Genomic DNA, 26,381 nt, shown 5'->3' with positions numbered 1-26,381 from the left:
GCTTTGGCCCCAAAGCCTCATAGCTAACCCATGATATCCCCTCGCTCAGACACAGTGATAAAATAAAGTTGAGTCTTAGTACATGAAGACAAAAAAGGAATTTTCCTTCCTTAAAAAAATGAAATACCAGCAAATACATTTTAATTATTAAAAATCAAAATGAAACTTAGAAGTATTTTAACTGTACAAAATAGCAAAACAACTAAATATGGACTATTAAACAATAGGTCACTCTCTTCTAAATCTTGTAAGGATGAATACATTTGTTTAAATGAATCAGCTTCCCCGAGTTATGAGCTGTCAGAATGCTGGTAGCACAGGCTGAAGAGGAGGAGTGGCAGCAATCTTTCACTCTAGCTTAATAATAAAGCAAAGACCTAGGCACTGATTGAAAAACCTCCCTTTTAGCATTGTTATCTAATTTCTCACTTTTAATCTGATTTGATGCTCAGTTCTGGTAAAATAATTCTAGTGGCTGATTTTAACATTGGTTTATATGTTGAAAATATCAGCGCTCACACTGCAGCTAATTTATTATTAGACTCAACTGGCTTTTTTCAAAATGTAACATCAACTCAAAGATTAGACTTAAAGTAAAGTCTAATAAATTTAAATGGATAAAATAGATTTAATGAAGCTTCATCTTCTTCAATGACATGTCCCAACACAATGCAAAGCCGCTACTTAAACTTTACTCCCATGATTAAAGTTTATGGGATAATTATTTTGTTAATAATTTTGCATTGTACATGATACTGGCTCTTCTGAAAAAGAGGCAACAAATCCGTACTCTTGTTGCCCGGTTATAACTCACAAATGCACATACTAAAGCAGATAACCCATACGCTGGGGAGAAAATGGCATTTCAGTGATTCAGAAGACCTTCGTTTGGCATAGAAAACTAGTTTGTTACTCTATAAAAAAGCCCTCCATAAAGCTATGACATCTTACTGTTCATCACGGATAGTGCAAAACCCAGGTTTGTTTTCATCATTGTAGCCAGGCTGTCATAGAGTCAGACTCTGTTGAACCAAGTATTCCTGTAACTTTTACTCGTAATGACTTTGAATTTCATCACAAATAAAAAATAAAAATTAAAAAACATCCTTTACTTGATCCAGCTAACTCAGCTTACTATAGACCAATTTTCTTACCTTCCTTTATAACTACTGTTGGAGCAGTTATAAAATAGCTAACTGATCATTTTCAGAGGAACGGTCTATTTAAAGAGTTTCAATAATGATTTAGAGTTCATCACAGCACAGAAACAGCACTACTAAGAGTTGTGTGGACTCATCTCTGTGGTTGTCCTGTAGATCTCAGTGCAGCATTCAAACCACTGATTACAATATTTTACTCCAGAAATTACAAAGAGCACACTGTGGGTATTAAATCATTTGGGGTGCAGTGGTTTGAATCTGTCTAATAGACTCAAACTCTGTGCTAAGACTAATACTTTTGACATTATACATGCTTCAGTTAGACAATATTATTAGAAAACACTACAAACATTTTCATTGCTATGCAGATAATGCCCAGCTATATCTAGCTGTGAAGCCATATGACAAGAATCAAAAAGTTCCATTACAGGAATGTTTTAAAGATATAAAGGCCTGGGTCCCCTGTAATTTTCTCCTCCTAAATTCAGACAAAATTTAGGTTATTATATATGTCCCAAATAATGTCCCAAAAATCCTTACAAGTATGGTATCTGACCAGATACTTACTCTGGATGGCCACTTTGACCGCCAGTAACACTGTGAGAAATCTTGGAGTCATTTTTGACTAAGACATGTCATTCAGGGTGTTGGACTATCTTAATTCCTTATTATCAGGTTGTTGTAAAAGCTCTTTAAAAACTTTTAATCAAAAATGTTGCACTGAGAATATGAACAGGAACAAGAAGAAGAGACTTCTCTTCTCTCGCTTCTCAAATCTAGATTTGAAATTAAAATCCTTCTCCCCAGATTCAAAGTAGTAAATGATCTCGCCCCATCAACTCTTAAAGACCTCATAGTACCACATTATCCTAATTGAGCACTTCAGACTTCAGGGTTACTTGTGGCTCCTAGAATTTCTAAAAGTAGAATGGGAGGCAGAGTTCCAGTTTAGATTCGGGAGACAGATAATTTGACAAAGTTTATAGTTAAGGCTGAAGCAAGAGATTCTCTTAGTTATGCTGCTCTAGGCTCAGATTGCTGCTACAGGTTTCTTCCTGCTAAATGGGAGATTTTCCTTCCCACTGTTGCCAAGTGCTTATTTATAGAGGGTCACTTGATTTTTAGGGTTTTTTTAAAGAACACTGCAGGGTCCTTGAAGCCCCTTGAAGTGATTCTTGCATATATTTGGTGCATTGGTGCAATATAAATCAACCTGAATTGAACTTTTAATGTTTTGTCTCCATATATGCATTGTCCTCTTGCATCACTCGCATCTTTTTCATTTACAATCTCAGGTTTGTCAAATTCTCTTTATTTTTGCCTCTGCCTTTATATCACCCAAATATTCATCACATTTCCATACAACTCCTGTCAACCTCTGTCAGTCAAGCTGTGTGTGCAGTACACTCGCTTTGTTCTTTTGTTACTCTATTTTTTCTTCTTGGTTGCTTTTTTTGTAGGTGGTTGTCATTGTCTTATGTAATATTCAGTTACACAAGTCTATGCCTCTAAAATCGGAAACAACACAAACATCCCTTTCCTGACACTGCTGCCAATAAGTTTAAGTTTCAGTCTGCAACAGTCTGCAAAGTTTTGTTAAAAGGAAATTCAGTTACTGTTGGAGATTTCGGTTTTTAATGGAGTGACCTTTTTCTCATGCTTTTCATCCTTTAAACTTACAGCATCATAAGATTTGTTTTTCATCATAGGCTGAGTCTGTGCAGCATCCAACCCTTTAACATTTCTCCACCTCACTCACACCCATTCATCCTCTACCCCAATACACAGGCATGTACCATCCTCCTCCCTCCTTTCCCTCCCCCTTGTATATTAATCTGTGTTACATGAATGCAAATCACCTTGTTTAATTAGACACAAAGAGTCTGTGTGTGTGTGTGTGTGTGTGTGTGTGTGTGTGTGTGTGTGTGTGTGTGTGTGTGTGGTGGCAAGACCAACACCCCCCAATCCTGATATTCATGATGTGATGTGGGTCCCTGGGTGTGGGCAGGCAAGAAAGGCAGTCGGGGCTTAATTTTGTTTTCCCAGTAGGGCCAACTATTAGTTTCTCAGCTCATTAATTACGCTGTTGTGGAGAATCATTAATAGTTAAAGTTGCTCCAAAATAATGTATAATGGATACATTTGACATGGCTCCTGATTTCTTCTTTTTTTTTCTTTTGATGTATAATCAATTTTTGAAGGGTCATGATAATCCCTGAGCCTGGCTGAGTGGGCACTGCATGGGGTTGACCTCAAGCGTGTTAAGACGTGATTGTGTGAACGTTTGCATGTAAAATCAAGTCGCCGAGACGACAGTCGCCAAGTTGACTGTCTAGCGTGCCCCCGTCTTTTTATGCGATTTTGTGTCTGATGTTTTCTGCGTTCAGGACTCTGTGTTTGCACGTGTTTTCTGCGTGTGAGCGTATGAAACGGTGATACACACAATCAGCATGTGGTTGTGCGAGTGTGTGCGTCTGCCCTTTCAGCTCCTCTCGCTCAGATCAGTGACAGGCACTTTTCGTGACGGAGGTCATTAAAATCACTCCCAAGGCAGCTCGGTGTCCGTGTGAGCGCGTGTCTATTCATGTATGCCTTTGTGCGGGTATCTGCCCATCTTAACCCCGAACTTCAATCCCCCACCACACCCTCTCAACACCCCCTCTTCAATTTTCTTCTTCTGTTCTTTCATTCATCCGTCAAGACATCGAGAGTCGGAGTGGATCGAGGCTGACTCGCTATGATAGCTGATTACTCAGTGTGTATGAGCAGGTCAAATATATGTGCATTGATTAGCATATTCTTTTTGTGTATGTGAAATTCTTTAAAAGAAAGAAGACCTTAAGTCTACAATAAAACACAAGTTGATATTCTGAAATATTGGTGTTAGTGAGTGTTTTTCTGCTGCATAGTGTCCCAGAAGTCCGTTAGCTGGTTGCACACTGGGCAAAGCGAGCCTCGTCAGAGTAAGAGGTAATTAAGTATGAATAATTAACACCAGCGCCCCCCAACTGAGAGACAGCAGAGCGGCTTCCCCATGGCAGCAGTTCGACAGATCACACATGGCCCTCGTAGCAGTCCACTGTGTGCCCAGTTCGTTCATTATAAATACCCACAGCACAGACTCGTTGTGATCCTCGCCACAGGATCCTGCACCGAGGGGGGAGACAGGGGGCATCATGGGTATGTTTGTTTCACCAGAATAAAGAGACACAATGTACTTATTGTCAGGCTTTTAAGCTTTTGTTTTTTGGGGGGGATTTTTGTGGGAGTTTTGTTAAAAAGAAAAAAGATTCTGGTAATTGACAGTGGTATTTTAATGGTTTTTGAAACTTCATATTCAGATACATTTTTAAAACATGTATTTTGGAACGAGAGCTGGCGTATCCTGTGAGATTATACCCACATCTAGCTGTTGAGGTGAATAGTTTCTGAATGGCAGACCGAGACAGCCAGCTGCACAGCGATCATTCTGCAGAGTGTTTCATAGAGTTTCTAGTCAATGAGTAACATTGCTATCTGTTAGCTCTATGGGGTTTAAGAGTCAAGGGGTAAATGTCAAGTGCAATCACCACAGGAAAACTTTTGCCCTACATGCAAGTTACATATGAAAAGTTCATATCCAAACATCATAATTACTTTTTACAGTCTGGAATGGTATTCTAAAGGCTTTTTCTACTTACCAGCACATGTGAGGTTATCAGGCGCTTGTAATCTCTAGCAGACTATTGTCTCTTTGGATTATGAATCTCTTTGTTGGATGGATTTATCATTCTGGACGAAATAACTTTTGGACGAAGATGTGAAAAATAGTTAGGATTGCATATACTAACTGCTTCTTCTATGAAACCTCTTTAAGAACGATAAATATGAAGTTTAAATGCAGCTGATTTTCTGTTTCCTTTTTGTCTTCTTTTTCATCTCTCTGCCTGTCAGCTGTGCGAGCGGATCGCATGCGGGGCGGTCGCAACAAGTTCGGCCCAATGTACAAACGTGACCGAGCCCTCAAGCAGCAAAAGAAGGCGCTGATTCGAGCCAACGGCCTGAAGATTGAGGCCATGAGCCAGGTGATGCAGGCCGTACCCACTGACCTCACTATCTCTTCAGCCATCCAGAACATCCACTCTGCAGCCTCCAAGGGCCTTCCACTGAGCCACCACGCTGGCCACCACACCAGTCACCACCACCACCACCACCACCACGGCACAGCCCTTCCCCCAACAGACTACGACCGCAGCCCGTTTGTCACTTCGCCAGTAAGCATGGCAATGCCACCACATGCCGGCAGCCTGCAGGGCTACCAGGCAGCCTACGGACACTTCCAGGGCACTCGCACCATCAAGTCCGAGTACCCAGACCCATACACCAGCTCACCAGAATCCATCATGGGCTATGCCTACGTTGACGCCTACCAGTCGGGCTCACCACCCAGCTTCCCACACCTGATTGTAGAGTTGCTTAAATGTGAGCCAGATGAGCCGCAGGTTCAGGCCAAGATCCTAGCCTATCTACAGCAGGAGCAGGCGAGCCGGGGCAAACACGAGAAGCTCAATACCTTTGGCCTGATGTGCAAGATGGCCGACCAAACACTCTTCTCCATCGTGGAGTGGGCACGCAGCAGCATTTTCTTCCGAGAACTCAAGGTATGTGCGCACAAGTCTTTAAAATATGTTTATATTTGAATGTGAGAAGCTGTTTACTCTACATAAATTGAATTATTAGCCAACACTTGTTTTCATAGTTTGGCCCATCATTTTGATCAGTTATGACAGCATACTGTTTAAGCTTTAATTCCATCTGCAGTAAGTCTTCATGCCTTTAATAAATTATCCTGCATTTCTTTCCACTGATAAATCTTTCACCATGTTGCCATTCATAATTGACAATACTTTACACAGTTCACAAACATGTGCTTAATCCTTTATCTTCAGCAGACCTTTAATCTCCCTTTTAATGCCACGGCTGCACGTTAACACTGAGTGCACAAGGCTGTGGGGGGCAGTGGCAGGTCTGCCCATTGCTGCCACTGCTGCGTGTCCCATTGCCTGATCAAAATTCAGCAGCCAGTTGTATTTACCCCGTGCATGACACATTTTTGCTATGGGTTTTGAAAACTTTGACTGTGAGCTTCAGGCACATTTCACATTAACAAGGCCCTAGTCTGAGGGTTTTACGTGAACAGAATACCATCCCTTTTAAATACTTCTCAGATCTACATAGACAAGCACTGTGTGATGACATGCGATACTATGACTATAAAAGCAAAAATAAAAAAGGCTTTTGCGTTTTAATTTCAATATAAAATTGTTTTAAACTGAGTTCTGATTAAATAACAGTTCCCGACTTAAACCTAAGACTCTGCTCCTCCTAACCCAGCTTTTTACAAGGTTTATGTAATCTGCCAAGCCTATTAAAATGGCAACATTGTATCCTTTGTCCCGATCACAATTACAACTGACCACTGGATACCATCCACAAATGCTTCACTGTAACACGTGATCATTCTTTCTCCTATTCATCACAGAGCACAAGGGAGATTTTCTGGTGTGTGTTTGCACACTTGCACTTTATTTGCTCTGAATGAAGGTTAATGTTCAGAGCGACATGAAAGGCATTTGATTAGTCTGTGCCTCACCTGTTTTTCTTCCCCTTGTCTGATTCTTTTTTCTGTTTGTTTCACACCTCATCGCCGAAGGCTCAGCTGCATATTCATGGGCCAGGGCCTGTTGCAAAATCCCCTCCAAATATTTAATATTATTTTGTTTTCAAAGGGGAAAATAACAAATGAAAAAATGCAATATTAAAAAACAGAGCCAATTACAGCACAGAGAAGAGTCCTTGAAAAACACATGTTGACATTTAGCACGCGCCGTGTCCCCACTATTGACATTTTTGAGATCTGTATTTGCATTTACCTCAAATACATAGCGCACACAGGCACACACACACAGACACACAAAGGACCTTTGTAGGGTGTGGCCACAGCTAATAATTGTGTGTGGCTTGCCAATTAACTTTGAATGATCATTTTTGCTCCATTGTCAAGCATCTCTATTTTTCTCACTCTCATCCTAATTCAATTATCTCACCCACTTGTGTTTGTCACTCCCTGATTTGCTGCTGAATGGGCTGTCATTATGTTTGCCTAATGACTACCCATATTACAGAAGCTTGATAGTAATTGAGCCGAGTGCCTGTTACAAAGGTAGAAAATGACCCGGGCTCTATGCAGGAGAAACCTCTTGCTCTACCCCAAACGGTTACAAAAAATAATCTCCTGCTTGTGTTGCACAAGACCCAGTGGTTTTTGGGGAGGTGGGACCGCGTTTCACTCAAGTAAGAGAGATAATTGAACTTACCCCACTTCCCCTATTTTTGAAGGGTCATCTGAAGCACAAGAGGGCCTGACGAATAATGTGCTAGCTGCGGCGCTGACAGATTTTCCCACAGTCCTCGTCTCCTCGCTTGTTTCTAATTAACAGCTACAGGGAGGACTGGTGAAGAAAGATCAATGCTGGGGAGAATATGCAAAGCACGGGCTAGCCAAACTGATCAGCTCACTCTGGATTGTCTGATGCTGCTATTGAACGCATTTTAAAATCTACAAAGTATTTGCTTTGCGCTTTTCAGCCATATGAGCTTAATAATTGTGTGTTAATGCGTGGTGCCATCCTTTACGTATTTTTACTATGCAAATTAAGCAGAAAAACCCACCCACGATCTCTGTTCTCCACCTTTATCTCCTTGTAAACAAATCTTTGTTTCCTTCTGACTATGTGTGTGTGTCTGTGTTGGTACAGCTAATGGTGCAGGTTGTAGTGTTTCATTTCTGATTGCTGATTTGATAAGACATGTATAAATCCTTCATCAGCTCCTCTAACTATTAAATCTCACTATAAGACATGAGGTTGAGCCTGGGACCAGAAGGAGAGGAAGCTGAGTGGAATTAAAAGTTTGTCCCTGCAGTAGTGTGGCGTTGTAGGAAGTTATAAATACACTTTCACACACACACACACAAAGATATCCACATTAAGACACGGACACCACTCACCCATAAAGCACAGCCCCTTTCACTATTATTAGCTCCGTAAGAACAAAAGAATTTCTCTGGTCGTAGAGCCAAGCTGGAAGGGTGTGTGTGAGGCATCTGCCAAAAAAGTGTTTAAAGATTTAGTTTCCATAAGTTGGCCTCGGTCACAAGACTCATAAATATTTAGTCATTAGGGGGACCTTCTAAAGAGCACTCCCTATTCTTTTCCAGTGCGGCGCACTACCTCTCGCCCTCCCTCTCTTTACTTCTGGGAATGAGGCATGACGTGAGGAACATTTATTTCTTACACCTTGGATCTGAGAAGTTGGGGTGGGCTCTCTCCGCCAGCCTACTTCACTACTTCAGTTCTGATTGGTTTAACACATTGACAATTAGATCGAGGCAGGTCTGGTGCACTGGTTTTAAAATCAGTTTTAAAAAAAGTGGCATGATGAGGGAGTGCTTTGGCAGCGTTCGGGGTTTTATAGAATTGTAAGTGAGTTGAAAACAGGTGGATTCGTGACTGTGTAGGTACATGTGTATGTGTGTTCTGTTAGTTATATCAGAATTTGACCCTGCGTTTGCCAACAAAAGATGCAGTTTTAATGGTTTTAATGATTTTTCATTGAAAGATTAGTTTTTGCTCTTGCATGCAGAAACCTGTTTCTATTGCCTCTCTGACAGCCACTGACAGTACATTTGTCTTATTTTCCAAAGGGTAAATAAGGTAAAAAAGGGATTTATTTGTGTATACAAAAGTATACACAAACCACGCTTAATCCACTGTGTTCCACACTTAAATGTAGTGTATCCCAGAGTTTGTTCACTCTGGGGGGGATGTGTGTTTGACAATGCGTTTGTCGTTCAGAGACATTTGCTGGCGCTGGGCTGATGCTGTGATATCCCTCCCCACCCTTCTCATCCCCTGTCCTGCCATGAACCCCACTGCCTGCCCCGATACATTTGTGCATGGTACAGAAAAAAAAAATCTTTATTATGCTCTTAAAGGGAGCTACAGGCAGTGCTTGGTCTTGGAATTTTTGCATAAAGATTGCTTTTTGGTGCTACTGGATTTCACAGATAGCTGTATTACATGTGATGGTAACCCCTATAAAGAACAAATCAATGAACCCCCATAGGTAAAGTGTTAGCAGGCACACTTTTCAGAAGGGCTTTTTAGGAATTCTCTCACTGAAGCAAATCTAGATGAAGCAGAATGATGGAAATACAACACAAAACCTCCCAACAAACAACTTCATGAAAGCATTTCATGTAAAACAGTAAGCTCCCATGATATTTAGAAATACGTAAACTAAAGTTTGCTTTACACAGGAATATAAATCAGTGTCCACTATAATAATCATGAACAAAAGGGCTATTGAAAACAAGACAGAGCAAGAACACAAAAATGAAAGTGCAAGTAAAGCAAAGTGATTCACCGAACAAGCTGCAGAAAAAAAATAAAAACAAGAAATTGTAATAAATTAAACCGCCCTTGAAAGAGATGAATTTGTAACAGAAGTAAAGGTTTGTCTTACAAATGCTTTTAAAGTACACAAGTGAGGTAAATTATCAGACTTTTAAAAGGATCAAATAGTTTAAGTTGCTCCTTGACAACATTTAAACACTTTGACTAAAAAGACGATGTCATGTGTTTTTGTAAAACCGGTGAAGACAGCCATTAAAAAAACAAACAAATAAACACTCTGTTCCTATTTTTACTGAAAATTGGAATACAAGTGTTTGCATGTGTAGTTGGACTGTGTGTGTGTGTGTGTGTTCGTGTTGGTGAGGGTGACTCATACCGCGGTCCAGTGCTACCCTCTCCTCCATTGTTCCAGCGTAAAGATGGCTAGCCTGACTCCCACCACAAACACAATGGGAAGGAGAATTTAGCAGGGCGATAGGGACTATTGATGATTCATATGTTTATATCTTACCTTCCTAACTGTACTCCCTTTTCACCACAGCTACCCCACCCTCTTTCCTCTCTACACCCCTTAATAAAAACATGTGTGTTTGGTGGTGGGACAACAAGCGCTTTTGCGTGCCTTGTCAACACACAGCATACAGAAGTTAATGTAGTAAAAGGAAGCACCGTATCAGACAAAGGCTCATAGGTAATGTAGTGCAGTAAAGCTACTACTCTGTGGCAATAGCACAGTAAAGAAAATATAGTACAGCTCTGTAATAACATAGCAGTAATTGTGAGTAATACTAGACTAAAATGAATATAAATGGGACAACAATATGATAACTCATGATGTAATGTGCATTGTGAACTACCATTTCCAAATTATTACTGTACTATTACTATGAAATTTTGCCTCACTGGCAGTGTTGCATTTCTTTTTCCACATTATTAGCCATTAGATACATTTTAGATCCCAGCTTCAAAGACATTTGTACTATTTTTTTTTTTCAAATCTCAGATGTCTCATAGAAGGTGAGCAAGAACTGCATGTTACTTCAATTATCTGCTGAAGGTGACGTAGCATTTTAAAAGATAATTCAAATACCAAAAACTGTGTAACTGTATATGTATACTCAGTCCATCCACCTGAAAAAAATGGCAGAGAGTTAAAACACCCGTGACATTTTTTAAATGTGGCATTACTGTTTCTATTAGTTGTCCAGCGACAGTTGTTTGGAGGAGATCCATACAGGTTTTTATGCCTCTCTGTTTCTCTCTCTCGTTTTCTGTTTTGCTCTGCTCTGCATGTAGCGGCAATGGCAAAAGCAGAACTGAGGCCCATTATGTTGAGGAGGAACTGTATTAGAAGTCTCGTTCCCTGGGAAAGCTCCCAGCTGAGCTGGGACGGCCATATTGGATAAACAGATGGCGGGGGAGAGGAAAGGACAGGCGAGGAGAACAGAGGTGAAACAAAGAGGGGAGATGAGAGAAGAGATGGGTAGACGAGGAATGCGAGGAGAGAGTGGGGGGGGGAGGGAAGGGAAGGAGAGGGAATAACAAAGAGGAGCGGGTGGAGGAGAGGAGGGAAAAGGGAGGAGAGTTGCAGGTCATACCTCACATCTTTATGTCAGCTTTCTTTCAAATATAGGCAGGAATACAAACAATTTAATAAGCCCCAAATTGAATACAAATCATAACTTAAATTTTAAGAGCTTTATAATAAAGTGTTGTTATCATAACAGACCAATCCGCTAAGATACCAAATTAGCACTGTGTTGTGTTATTTTGTACTTAAATTTTACTTCCAGTTTAGTTTATTGGTTCCTATAATTAAATACATTTCAAAAGGTTTCATGAACACACAAAATTTGCAGAAATCTGCAGCAGCCTAACAAATTAGACAAGTAGTTTTAAGCAGTAGAATTATTTACAGCGCTTACTCTTCTCCTCCAGTTTAATCGACTCCTCTCAGCTGCTGCGTGTCAGTCAATCACGCCGGATGACAGATCCCTCGGGTGGGACAAGAGGAGAGCTGATGTTCACATCTCACACCTGAATATTCTCAACTAATAGATTTACCTGAGTGAATAATGTAAGGTCCTCTGATGTGCCCCCACTCTGCCCCGGTGCATAATTTCAGCCCCCTCCTCAACCTCTTTCCCATCTACATCCATAAATATTACATGAATTTACTTTGGTAAAATTATATTTACAAGTTCAGACTGGATGGTCTTTTTTTTTCCTGCAGTCTTGGTTCTCTCCCTTCTGCACACATGTAGTCTACACCCCCACCTCTTTTTTCTATAACCTATTCAGAAGCAGCTTTTATTTTCAAGGTGCATGTGCACGTTTCTGTGTGTGTTTAAGTGTGTGTGTGTGTGTGTGTGTAATAGGAGGGGGTATATTGCCCCTGCACTGCGTTGACCGGTGATTGCACCTTTTCTTTTTTTTTTCTTCACACCCCATAACTGAGTGGAAATTAATAAGTCGTTTTAGGCGTGATCTGTGAACCCTGGGAAGTGGTATATCTATACCACCATCCACACACACACACACACACGCAGAGATCCGGAGCCTCAGGCTGCAATGTCTGTCTTGTCACAGAGGTCAACCCCCTCCACCCCTTACCCCACCATGCAACAACCTCCTCTCTCAACACCGCCAGTCCTGACAAACTGCAAGCGTGATGGGGTTGGCGGACACATGCGTTTGGCAGAGATTTGTAACTGTGTCCCTGCTCCATTGAATTTGAATTATTTTGCAGGTTGTGCCGCACCCTGGAAACACGCACACACACCACAGCACCCTTACTTTACAGGGGATAAACGGAAGAAGCTATAGAAAAGGACAGTGAGAGGGATGTTGCCAAGTGTGCGGAAAGACGGCACACGGGATGTTTAAATTAGTTACAGAAATAGTAAGAGAAAGAAAGAAGGGGTTCAAAAAAACTGACCAAAGGAAAATAATAGAGATATAGGATAAGAAATTAAGAAAATATGACAGGAAGATAATGAAGGGTTGCTAGAAAAAGACAGAAAGAGGGAAATAAGGAGGAGGAGAGGGGGTACATGGGAAGATGAACAAGGGACTGTGAGAGGTAACAACCAAGGGCAAGAGGAGGAGGAGGAAGAGGAAAAGAGGGGGCACAGTGAAGGACAACAGGGGAGGGTGAAAAGAGAACCGGTAGGTTGGTGGGGTAGGGTGCGGGGTGTAAGGAGGGAACAGGTGGAAGGTTAATGGGCCTGGAGCAGATCCACCAGACGCTCTTGGGCTTGATATATGGGCCCTGGGCCTGGCGCGGGGCGTAGGCTTTCAAAGATATATTATTTCATTTGAGGAGCAGCAGCATTCTGGCCGACAACCCCTCCACCCACCGTCACCCCCCCGATCCCCCACCAACACCCCCCACAGTCCAGCATTTGTCCAGTGATAGATGACATACACACACACGCGCGCGTGACCCACCCTAAAACACGCACAAATGCATGTACAGTATTGTCCCCCTGTGACAGACACACACACACCCCTTTGCTTCTGCACAGACTTTTTTTGTTGAAGTCGGCAGACGACCAGCCTCACTTATTTTAGCTATTTGTCCCTGTTTACTTGTCTATTATATGTTCTGTCTTTCTTTCTTTCCTTCCTTCTCTCTCTCACTGTCTCCCTTATGCTGTTATGTGTCTCCCTGGCTGCCGGCAGGTCTTACGGCCGCCTGTGTGTTTTTTTAAGTTGCTATTTTAGTTGTAACAATATCTCTTTGATCAGCAGCACTGGGTAGGAGCAGCAGCAGTTCGGGGGATACTTATAGGAGGGAGAGGTTGGTGTAGGTTCACAAAGGCCTCTTTTCATTCATAAATTATTGACCATCACGCAGACATCACTCTGTCTTTTTCATAAATAGTGTAAAAAGGCCCTCCTGATTTTTTTTTCTTTCTTTTTTTTTGCAATACAAAATGGGAAAAGTCGATTTTTTTGGATCTGTTTTAAAGACAGTATATGGGCAGTCAAAAAACCATAAATCATACATGACTGAGGCAGTTCTTTAGCTAGAAGGCTCCATTTTGGACGTCCTGAATACGAGCCTTACACTGAAGTGTCCCGCTGCAAGATACGGAAACCGTGAAATGCTATTCTCACAGGTCCCACGTGCAAGTGAAACATGGAAATCCATGTAAAATATTGTATTTGCCTCAGAGGGACCGTTGCAGAACAGTACAAATAAATAATAAAAATCATGCTATTCTGTGACCAGTGTGACAAGATAGCACCTGCTTAGTCTGAAGCTTTTACAGTGCAATATTGTTTTTTTTCTTCTAAATAAATATTTATTCCCTAACATAGCAGTCTGCATTTTTTAACAGCCTATACGACTTAGGCTGCTTTGACTGCAAGCAACCGCCGATTTGACAGAAAGCAAAATTTCCAATGTCCTCTTCACTTCCCCTGATAGTTAGACTGAGCTTCAAAATACAGCCATTTCAAATACTGGACGGGTCCCATAGGTCCATCCCGGGGGGATGGCGGGAGGCCGGAAGGAAGAACAGGAAACTTGTTAAAAGAGAAGATTTAAGGTCACCTGTCCCAAAGGAGCGGCAGCTTTAAGGAGACGACGGGGGTTGGGTCGTTTTAAGCATGTGCAAAGTCTGCTCATCTACTTGTTGCTTTGATGAGGGATGAAAGGCTGTCATGAAGTACAAGTTTACAGAGCTCCGAGCAATGATAGACTCAACTGTCCTCAGCATTATCTCTTCCTTGCGCCACTTCTTTCTCTCACAAGGACCTTTCTTTTTTCCCACTGTTTCGACTCTTAACCGAAATTGGAACTCGGCATGCAAGAGCACTGACGAGACATTCGGTTGTTGACAGATGGACATCATTGGATATTCACCACCCCACTAAACCTGTAAAAGAGATTTGTTTTTTTGTTTTTGTAAACTTCTGTCTGTCTCGGCCTTTCGCCATTTCCCCCCCTCTCGTCTTGAACCCACTGCTGATTTAGCAGCAAAGAAAAGCAAAAAAAATAGAATAAAATAAAAAAAAATTGCCTCCACCTCCTCTCGTAGTTTTTCATTTTCAAGCAAGTTAACACGGGCTGATTCGCATTTGCGAGCACTTTGGGCATCCGGCAGGAGAAAGAGCAGGTTGTGTTTAAGTCTTGTTTGAGGATGATCAGGGTAAAAGCCTTTTTTATTGGCAGGTCATGCTGCTTGTTAAGACGGTGGCGCAGGTGACTGGGCTGTGCTGTTAGCCTCTGTGGCCCCCGAACTAACACAGTTGTTCTTTCGCAAGTTGGCAACAGTCAGTCAAATCAGCCGGGAGAGACGGGCAGATAGAGATAGAAGGGAAAGGAAGTGGGAATAAAAGACAAAGAAATTGGGTAAACAAAGTGAATATTGGAACTTGATTTAGCTGGCTGGGCTGCTAACAAATCAACTCAAGGGAGTGTAAACATTTTACACACTCCAAAGTACAAAGCAACTTTCTCGCTCCTTCCACCCCCACCCCCCTCCACACACACACACACATGCTGCTGTGCTTCTAATTATGAGCCATGTTAAATCTGCCTTTTATCCAGAAACCTTTCCATCCCACCCCAACTTCCCATTAGAAACACTGAAAGCCAAAAAAGATAAATGCAACCCATTGTGATTTGCAGATGCACAGGGTGGCACTATGTTGTCAGACGACTGGGAAATATACAGAGACAAGTCCTGGCATTTTGCTTCTAAATACTTCCCTGCTATAGGGTTTCCTGGAGGTCACAGGGGCTGAGGTGTGGCTGCTGCAACCTTAAGCTAACCCCCCAACCTCTAAACTAAATTCACCATTCAAAAGTATGCTAACATGTCAGCCAATTCATCTTCCTCTCTTGCGCTCGCCAGAACCAAAGCATGTTATATATTATAAATAAAGTAAAATCCAGTATTCATTGCTGGAGTAGCTGAATAACATATATCAGATTTACATAATTATAACTCAACTATTATCTACCTGATTTAAATTCAGTGCATACAGTTTAAGCATGTTACATCACATATGTTCTATATGGTGGAAAACTCCACCTACTACAGTGATAGAAGGAGATATTTATAGGTCGGGTATCTAAGTATGAGTATCTTCTTTAGACAATGACTTGATTGTCTTTCGCACATTTACCAGAAAACACACCTAGCTTTTAGGTCAGATAAAAAATAAATAACTAAGCAATATACACACAGAGTGCCCTTTGGTTCCTATGTGCCCATTTTACGTGGCCTTTATTATCTGTGTGTAATCCAGCCTGCCTACAAGTTGGGTCCGTGTCTGCTGCTTTCGTCACAAGGCTGTCAACAGTTGTGCCCCTATGTCTATTTTTGATGCTTATTTATGGCTCATCTATTCTAGACAGGGAGTGGGGAAGCTTCAGGGGGCCCGGGGGGTCCAGGAGACAATAGATAAGACAGTGGTGGACCACAGTCAACAGCTTGCTGGCTAGTTTTACACTTAAAGACTCGAGCGGTATTTATATTCAACGGTGATTGAATTTGCACACCGATGACTGATGCGTGCAGTTCGTCGGAGTAACACTAGACACTGTGGCTGTGTTATGACAACAGGCGAGAAATTTCAGCGAGGCTGCACGCCAGCCAGCGACCCAGCCGAGAAAACGGCCCGAGCCCTCCCGCCAAAGTAGGACAAAAGCACCTGTTCCCTATTCCTACTTTAGCCGCTCTTTTCTTTGCTGGTTTTTGCTCTTGCTTTTCTTATTTCTATTGCACTAGACCAGGACTTTTTTATGACTCTCACACCATTACCTCTTGCTCACCTCGCAATCTGTCAGTCTCTTTTTCTGTTCTCCCCAAAAGCCATAAGTGCGAACCTGGCACGAGCCACGGATAAACGATTCCATACATGTGAAATAAAGGCATGGCACTAATAATAGCCATTACAGGCCCTGCGTTCTTTTCGGATTGCGCCCTCTCAGAGGGGGATTAAAAAAAGGCTTTTCGGGCAAAGCTGAAACAATGACGAGCAATAAACCAAATATGCCGAAAGGGGACTTGTTGGGAGAGGTGTCGACAACGTCATTAAACCTCTAGAAATTAACCAGTGAAGCTGAAAAAAATGCAAGGTTTTCAGGTGGCAAGCCATAGTCTCACCTTCCCTCAGGGCAATGCTTTACACGCCACATGTTGCACTGCACTTCCCATCATGAGCAGCCGCACCACCAGGCCCACAGCAGCCGTGCTATACAGAGATATCTTTTTCCGAATCCAGATGCATTCGTGGCAGTTTCTGTCAGAGAAGGCCTGGAGATGCACTTCAGGGAAAAGCAGGGCCCCATCTGTTCCGCGGCACTGCGGTTCTGATGCCTCGTCTTCCTCTGTGTTCGGCGGTTTACATATCACAAGAGCTCTGGAAAGGCTCAATTAAGCAATTCAGATATTTAATTTGTGCATCAAGGGCTCTGATCCCAGTGATCTCTGGAGCTGCGCCACATTTAAATGTGGATTCACAGCTGTTTTCTTAAAAATCCACCACCTAAACCCCATTACAACCCCCCAAGGAAAAAACAAAACAAGTGGGAAAAAAACCCCATCCTCCCCCAGCGCGTCACACACTAATGGGAATATGTGTCTCCCACCCTCTCAGACAGAAAGCATCACAGCGTCAGTCTGTGCATTTTAAAACAGCTCTGGTCTTCTATGCTGGGTTAAGGTATATTGCATATGCGTGTGTCTGTGGGTATATGTCTGTCTGCGTGTGGGAGAGGAAGAACAAGCGAGTTAAAGAAGAATGTCTCTGCTGTTCTGAATAATACAAAAGGGTGAAGGCTTCAGCCTCCTGTCTTCTTTGGCTCCTCTTTTGCGTGTCTTTCTTTCCTCTTAACATCCAGACATCCAGACAAGGATTATTGGCAAATTTTCAAGCATCTGTCAATGGAAGTCGCACACACGCACACACAAACAGTTACACCAGAGCAGACTTACACATACGCAGGGAGGTTTTTACTTTGTATGTAAAGGGTCACCACTTTTCAACAGAGCAACTTCAGCATGCATTTGCATTGATTCGACAAGTCTCTGGTACTCTCTAAACGGGATGTCATTCTTCCAAAAGATATTCCTGTATTTTGCTCTTTGATTTTGATGCTGGTGGAGCGGGCAGTCTAACAAACCTGCTCTCACATCTACCAGAGCAGATGAGATCAGGTGACTAGAAAATTCATAGCTTATGATTTACATAATATTCATACTCATCAAACCATTAAGTGACCCCTAAGGCCCTATAGATGAGGGCTTTGTCATTCTGTTATTGATTTGCAATGACATTTGGCTCTGAGGGGGCTAAATCGAGCCAAATCCACGCCATCCCCCACCCTCCCCTGCAGCATAACGAGGCCAAAGGATGTCTTCACTTATGGGTAAAAGGTAAAGGTTTTTTCCTTTACTTTGTGACTTGTTTGTTGATTCCTGTGCCTAAACCCTCTTTCTCATTTCCATCTGACTGTCATAAACTTTCACTAAACCAAAGCCACAATTTTAGCCAGCGCACAATCACAACAAAGTCAAATCCATTCTTGCATATATTCACAGCCTTTTACTCCCCAGTGTACCATGCATCCCCTCCACATGCCTTTCACACCCAGCACACAAACACCAAGTCATAAATTGCAGTATTAGCTCAAATAATGATTGCACAGCGTGAAAATCCAATGGCTGGGGCTTAATGCCTTGGAATCGCCTTGTAGATTAAGCTCTGGGTGTGTATTTGTGTGTGCTCGGGGAATCTACGAGGGGGGTGGGGGGTTGCTGATGGATCAATAGGATTTCTGTGGTCAGTGCCTCCCAGCCAGGAACCTTATAGAGAGTCTACTAGCATTACTCGTTTGACTTTGTTATGGCACGCATTTTCTCACTGCATTTGATGGAGGAGGTGGGGTGGGAGAGTGGAGAAACAGGAAGGCAGAAATATTCATGTAGGTATGGATATTATTGGCACCCATTTGCAACTATGTAGGTCTTAACTTGATTGCATCCAAGTGTGTGTGTGTGTGTGTGTGTGTGTGTGTGTGCATTTGAGTGTAAAAGGAAGGGTTACTTTTGGGAGATGCCATTCCCTGGGCTGCATGTGTATTAGCGGTCTAATGTTCATGTGAATAATTGATTAGGGCTTCTCTGTGTTTTTGATAATTAGTTGATAGCTTCTTAGCTCTAAGCCCTGAGATTTCTTGCATACGTGTGTCTGTGCAAGTCTGTGTGTATGTGTTTGTGTGTGCACGCAGGCTGGGGTGGGGGTAAGTTATCTATTTCTAAGGTACCTTGGAAACAATAGTGCCTCGAAGTCATGCGCCCATGGATTAACTTTCCTCAGAAATTAAGCAACAGTACATACATTTCTTTCTCATTAACTGCCAACGTGTCTCACACTCTCTCGGAATAACATTTACTGCAGCTCCCTGTTTTTGAACCACGTGCAAGATTAAAATAAAGCCTTTTTCAGTCATTACCTATATACTTATAAAATAAAAATGTCTGACATTACCTACAAGACTTTTTTTATGCATGTCTAGTAAACAGTCTAGTTGTTTCAGACAACAATAAACATTGCATGCATGAAAAGATATCCATTGAAATTCAGGTCTGGCCTCTCACTGGTCCGTTCCTCTTGCCTTATTGATTTTTCCATCTTTCATATGCTTATGCATCAAGTAAAAACAGAATAGGAAAGTTTGGGCGTGCTTGGTTCATCCTCAAATCCCTGCACTGATATCAGACAGAGAGGAGTGTTTGTTGCCATCATCAGCGACCTTGAGAAAACAAGACAATCTTCCCATTGCAACACCCAGGCCCGCAGAGATGCTTTGTTTTTTCTTTCTCTCGCATGTAGTGCCACACTTCTCCTAGCCTGTGTGCGCAGTTGTGTGCATAGGGCCGGCTAAAGCTAACAACTTGACCTTATGCGCTATGATCCATTATTTCTTCCCCTTTGCAACAGCTGTTGTATCAAGTTTATGCTGTTAAAAGCATCTTTTTATGTTAATAATTCATTATTTACATATTTATTAAGCTCACTAATTACGCTCGTCACAGCAGTTTGCTATATTAGTGGCATCAGTGTGTGTTGAGGTAAAGCCCAGGCAAGAGTGCACGTCAGGCCTGTGTCTTGTTTCCTCTCAGCTCAACAAGGCTCAGGACACATGTACTCGGAGCGGAATGGAAGAAGACAGGGTGAGCAAGGGCAGGGCGGGAAAGAGTCCGTACCCAATCACTGTCTCAGTTTTTGTTTTGCTGGGGTTTTTTAATGCGGGACCTGGACAAGAAAACAAATGCCAGAATGTGTAGAGATGAGACGATGCGAAGCTGGGAAGAGAGAAAGAGCATTGCCAATCGAATGTGTGGTATTGTAGAGGTCAGAGGTCGGCCTCTGGAGTCAGTTAATGCGGTCACCGTGGGAACCAATCAATCACAGTGCCTCAGCAATATCGATCAGACATCAGGGCACACGCACGCCGGAACACAAAGAATCCTTTCTGACACACACGCACAGAGGACAGTGCACATCCACTCACACAAACCCGCTTTTGCTCTCAGTCCAACACACAGTAAGTGCATATGCAGAGACACACAAATGCACATTCAAAGCATCTAGGTAGGTAGATAGTTAGCACCAAGCAGTACGAGAAAAGTACTTACTTTGAAAAGAAACTGCTTGTTTTTTCTGCACTGCTGAGTACTGAATAGTATCTTGGAGGAAAGAAGATTTGCATTTTCTACTGCTTGACACTCCTCTTGAAAAACCTTTACATCTACATGCAGTGAGTGAATTTATATTATGGTGAGACTAGAAATACTGTGCCTGACTGATTGCAAAACAAATGAATAGAGCATGTACAATTTTAAAGCACGCATCGCAAGCTGATATAATAAAGAACCTCTTTTCCACCAGAAGCGCTTTCATTTTGGAGTGAAAGAAAGATGCAAGGCCTGCTGCATCTTGTGTGATATTTCTGAGCTCACAGATGGCCTGTGGCATCTCAATGGCTCTTAAGAGACATAATAACAGTCTAGGATTTCTGTATGCTCAGTTGGAGATAAACCCATCGGCATTCTCCATTACCTGATCTGCTGGATTAAAGATAGACACATACAACAAACAGGTGCTATAGACATGCTGATGGGCATTCATGCGATGTATATATATACAGTATATAGTGTCACGTACTGTCGCAGGCCAGCTCAAAGCTGGACGAAGGAGCAGAGAATGTGTTTACTTCGCATTACAAAATAGTAAAATATAGATAAAGATGAAACTCTGCCTTGGATACCTTATATAGCACAGCCAGGCCAAGTGAACCTTTGTGCTGTTAACCTAAGGTTCAATAGACACAGCTGCAATGAAGTTGAGAGTGTAACAACAACCATTTTGTATATAGTTGAGGTAACCTCTTGTTTTAATCCAGCAAAGGCTAAATGTTTTCATTTACTAAGTGTCTGTGGCTGTAAAGGGACTTAAAGCATCAGTTCAAAAGGCAACAAATACGTATGCGAGTAAGAAATTATTGACTCTGGTTGCTTTATTCCTCAAGCTTGTCTGCAGTTTGACAAATTTAGTTTCACTGGGTGCATTACCACCAGTATTATCATTCCTCTGCTCTCTGTGTAGCCCCCTCCCGCTTGACTAGCAGCAGCACCTGCCACCTGCTCATTTTCCCAACATTCTTATCACTGTGCCAGCCGAAGGATCGAGGCCGAACGTGGACTGGAGGACCACGATAAGCAAAAGCTGACGTTGTTAAAGTGAGACGAGCGAATACCGGTCCTCTATTCTCACTCTGCAGCACGAACAGAAAAGGGGGACGTCATCTGGATCGTGAACACTGTCCGTCCGTCTCGGCCCTCCCACCAGTTCACATACCATAGTTGGAACATCCAGGGGATTTTGTCACTCAGTCTGTTGTTTTTCCTGATGGATATAACTCTATTTGTGGCTTGAGCAAGTTAAGGATGTCAAAAATGATTTGCAGCAGGATTCAGTAGGCATGTGCTATCTCGTTTGACCTAAAACAAGACGCTGCCTTGATGGTATCAAATGGTGACCTGATTTTTTTTTTTTTGTGTGTGCCTTTATTGTAGCTTGGTCTTTGTTAAGATGTTATAATGGCAATAAAGAAATAAACAGGTTGATAGTGAGGTTTTATCTCAGGTCATTGGGGTTGTGTGTGCTCTAAAAGTAAAATAAATATAAACCATTTTATGATTCCTGATACATTGCTGGCTAATTTGTCCAAATCACAAAAAGAAAAACACCAAAAACACGTCGCTGCCGATGTTACTCACTCCTCAATTAAATCAACGAGCTAAACTGGAAGCGAGCTTCGGTACACCGTCAAGCTCGGCGTAATTAAGTGTTTGCCACACTCTGAGAACAACGGGCACGGTTCTAGGTAAATTAATGCCCGTTCCCAGGTGAATACACGGCCTGTTTGGCTCAAGGCGAACAGATGCCAAGACAGGACTGCACCAAAGAATGGCTGCTAGAGACGCGCAGGCATTGATGTCAGCTTCAAATCTCACCTGTAGTACTCCGAGACAGCATTGATTCTTGTCCAACAGAGATAGAGGAAAGATAGAAGCACAGCTATTGTTTATGTACGAGTCGTTTGAGGCAAATAAACTCACGGTCTGCGAATGTGTGTGTTCTCCCCCCTGTGTTAAAAAAAACACACAATTCTCTCCATTCATTAAGGCTCCACAGAAGGAGATTCTATTAATCTGTTCATTAAGCCACATCAAAAATGGAACTACTTATTAAAATCAGATCCAGCTGTGTACTCTCGTTAAAGCCCACCGTACCGTACGAAGCTTAACAATGCTCGTGGCACTAGACCAAAACCCGGCCTCAAGAAAGGGGGAGAAAGATTCTCGTACATTGGCCTGTTTTGACTCGACGCAGCGTGATAATTGCTCTACTCTTAGCAGGGGGCTATGAATAAACATTACTTTTGTCAGCGAGCATCTGAATGCTCCATTTCCAATTAATTTACATTTGCCCAGAAATGGAGGGAATATCTGCTCTTAATCACTATGTTTTATTTTCTCAATTTCCCCCAAGTCTTTTCTCATTCTCCCATTCCCTGTCTGGCAGTTCCATTCCCCCCTTCTCAACTGGGCTCTCCTTCTTTTTCTACCTCTCTCTCCCTCTCTCTGGAAAATCCCATTAATCTCAGCCAGTGGTTTTGAACAAAAGCTATGGGCTAAGCGATTGATCCAGGGCATTGATCCCACTCGCCTGAACGATCATAAAGGTGTTAAATTGGTTTCTTGGAGGATATGTATTTTTCATCACTGGCTGCTGCAAGTACAAGTTCCTGCTCGGAATTTCTCTCATTTCTTAACCAAAAATTGGTGATGATATTGAAATATTAACTAGATCACACCTTGAAAAGCACCTGTAAATGTGTATTTTGAGGCCAGTTTGAAGCGATTTCTGGGGAGCTTGTTTTCTGCATGAGCGCCAAGCTCAGAAGCTAAATTCCTGTAATGAGTTTTGCTTCATCCAAGGACAGGTAGCAACTTGGGATTGTTCAAATGCGTAAAGTTGAAGGAGGAGAAGAAGTGTTTTTTCATTCATGTTGCCCTAAATTATTTCTTGAATTCATAGAGTATGGCTAAGTTCATATGGCTCGCATCCATTTATGGGGTTTTTTGGCCACAAAATGATAGCAACGTTAAATCACCATCTGACCAATTTCATAGGGTGGTTTTGGCATTTGGTAAGAATTTCAAGAACAAGACCTTCCTGTTGTTCGTCTGTGGTGGTTTTGGTCAGGCTTACAAATGAGCGTGTGGAGTATTTTCATGTGCTATGAAAAGTATTCACTGCTGTGTCCATTCACCAGTGTGTAATTATCAGATTTTATTACCTTGAGTCTGATGCTAGTGGAAATTAAAATCTCAAAGGGAATTCCGTTATTACCTGAAAAATACTTCTCTCCTTCACCTTCACAGTGCCTCACCAACAGTATTACATTTTTTCAACTTTTCTGTTTAGAAAAATTCATTTTGCAGAATGTGTGCGAACTTTGAACTTATTCTGTAGCACCGTTGCTGCGCACACTTACCAAAATGTGTTCACGTCAATTTGAGTTATTAATCAAACAACATTTTCATCTGTTAGCACTGAATGACCTGGCTGTACTTGATACTCGTGCTAGCTGCCTTTATGTATTTAAGGAAGTCATTGTAGTGGGAAAAAAGAGTGCCAGTTATCTTTACGTCATTATCTATATTTACAGTTTTCGAGGAAGCAACCAATTTCAGTAAAGAACATCAGCCTAGCAGCAAGTGTTTTTATGTCTTGGCGAAATGAGGAAGGGATAAAGAAAAAGCATCAAGGAAAAACAACAGCTTTTTTTTCCTACTATGCGTCACCATTGCTGGAAACGGTTGGCAATTAGAAGCCTTATCTAAATATTCCATGACTATGTGGTGAGACAGGAATTAAACCACTATATAAACCTGCTTTATTGCTCTTTTGGAGCACAACAAACTGCTTATTTGAACTTTGCAGCACCATACGAAGGTGTGAATACATTAAACTAGACAATGTTTATAATCAGCCGTTGGCAGTCGTCCAGTTTTTTTTTCTGACTGCGTTTTCTTTGCACAGAGATAATATTCGGCCCTTTTGCCCTCGTGTAAAAACACAAGACAAATTGGTCGTCGATGCCGTGTCAGAAAGTTCATTTTATCTGAGCGAACAGGCAGCAGTGTTGGTAAGATCAGGCACCGTGACTGTTGCTCATTTGACAGAGCAAAGGAAGAGCTTGTCAGGGAAACAACTCGTGTCACTGGAACTTAAAAGGTCAGTGAACTGAACCCCTGCCCCTGGTCCGCCCACACGCCTGTCTGTCTGTCTGTCACCAGTCCCCCTCTTCCAAGCGGGTGTCCCCTGCCCCAGTCTAGCCTCCCATTGCCCCCCTTTGATGACCCAGGACTCTTGTCAGAGAAGAGCTTCCAGGCGGGCAGAGTGAGGACAGGCCTTTGATGAGTATCCCGATACTTGCCAGCACCAGTGACATACAGTGGAGTCCTTTGAAGAGCCTGGGCCTTACATGTACTCAATCGCACACACACACACAAACACACACACACACACTTCCAACATCCTGAGGTTGGGGAGATAAAGAGAATTGGATTAGGGCACAATATAGAAAACACCCTCTTTTGAGCGCCTTCCTTGCTTTCTGATGGTTTTAATGAAGGCATTTCCCTTGCATTTGAGTGACTACCAGAGTGGAACCACAAAAATAGATTTATATAGGAAGGAGGCGGGAGAGAGACAGAGCCCGTGATGCTGTCAAAAACGCTAGAAAAAGTCACAGCAGCACTGCCGAGCTGATGAAAGAGAAGTGGGAGACATGAAACGTTTCAAGGCAAATTTCTCACCGTGCCATATCTCTCGTATACGCGTCATTTTATTCCATCACAAGTGTGCTAGAAGCATAACGATCCCCTCCATGTGGACTTTTTCTGAATTCAAATATGTTTTTTTTAAACTAATGACATTTACCTTGTAGTAAGAGAAAATGATGTAATGCCTGTGTTAGGAGATGCCAGATACTCACACCTCACTTTTTGGTTAACAACAAAAAGATGTGATCAAACAAATCCCACAGAAAAAAGGAAATCCTTCCTACTTTGGCGTAATGTCAGCGCTAAATGCTTGTTTTTAAGGTCAAAACAAAACCAAATCACTTTTGAAAAGAAAAACTATGTTAGGGGAGCGACAATTCAAATACAAATACAAAGAGCTGCTCTCTATCAAGGTAAAAAATAAAAAGTAAATCCAATCAGGAGGAATACAGCAACTAAATGACAACTGCCGTGCAAGAAAAGCATAGTCAGGCAGCCCACGTGTCGTCTAACCAAGTGTGTTGTCTATTGTTGTGTCTTTGTGGAAGATAAACAAACACTGTTTACCACCAGCCCTGGATCACCAGTCAAAACAGGCCTAATCAACAAGAAATAGACTTCAGATTAGGCCATATCCAGTGTCGTGTCATACAAGGTAATAAAGTGGAGTGAAAGTTGTTGACATGAAATGAGTAACTAAGGTCACTTGATATCAAACAATCTGAACCCTTTATGATTTCCACGGAGCACCAAAAAGAAAAAGACATTCCTTTCAAACCTTTCCGCGATACACCATCGATCCACATTCTTCACACTGCAAGCTTTGGATGCCCATCACAGACAGTTCTCACATACTCAAAGCAGCAGACCCCCGTGTGCTCAGAAAGACACATTATTCCCAGCGAAGCCGCAAAGTGCACACTGTTTACTGATAGAAAAGGTGGGGGAAGAAAGAAAGAACTACTTATACATTTTCCTCATTCCATCCCTCTCAATGTGTTCGCAATTTTTTTTTTTTTTTTTTGAGTCTAGCTATGTAGAGTAATGATTAACACGGTCGGGCATGGGAAGAGACTAGCAGTCACAATGGAGGGGGTTGTTTTGGTTCCCAAAACCACTATTTCACCTGTTTCAGCTTCCAAAGTTTACCTGTCAGGTCCCTGGGAGCAGATGGCTGATATTAGAGGGGGAAAAAAACAAATGGGGGGGGGCTACTTAATCATTATCATCTGTGGAATCACTCAGAAACTCCTGGCAATGGGCAAACAGATAAACCTGGCAACATTGTTAAATCAGGCACGCAGCAAAGTGCTTAACTGTGTGGGGAAAGGTTCACATGAGAAAGCTTTAGAGTGCATACAGGGGACTTTTGAGCTTTGTGT

The 26,381-nt window shown here is 42.2% G+C and overlaps 1 protein-coding gene across 1 annotated transcript in view; it reads left to right on the top strand.

The window, feature by feature from the left end:
- nr5a2 (nuclear receptor subfamily 5, group A, member 2) overlaps positions 1 to 26,381 on the top strand; it is a 65,655-nt gene that overhangs the window by 11,471 nt on the left and 27,803 nt on the right. Inside the window, exon 4 of the mRNA XM_003449009.5 lies at positions 5,094 to 5,800. Coding sequence (XP_003449057.1) covers positions 5,094 to 5,800 — 707 coding nt within the window. The remainder of the gene's footprint in view (positions 1 to 5,093; positions 5,801 to 26,381) is intronic.

This window comes from Oreochromis niloticus, linkage group LG15 (assembly GCF_001858045.2).
Source record: "Oreochromis niloticus isolate F11D_XX linkage group LG15, O_niloticus_UMD_NMBU, whole genome shotgun sequence".
Taxonomy (NCBI): Eukaryota; Metazoa; Chordata; class Actinopteri; order Cichliformes; family Cichlidae; genus Oreochromis; species Oreochromis niloticus.
Note: the sequence above shows the minus strand (reverse complement) of the source record. Positions and strands in the feature narration are given on the sequence as shown.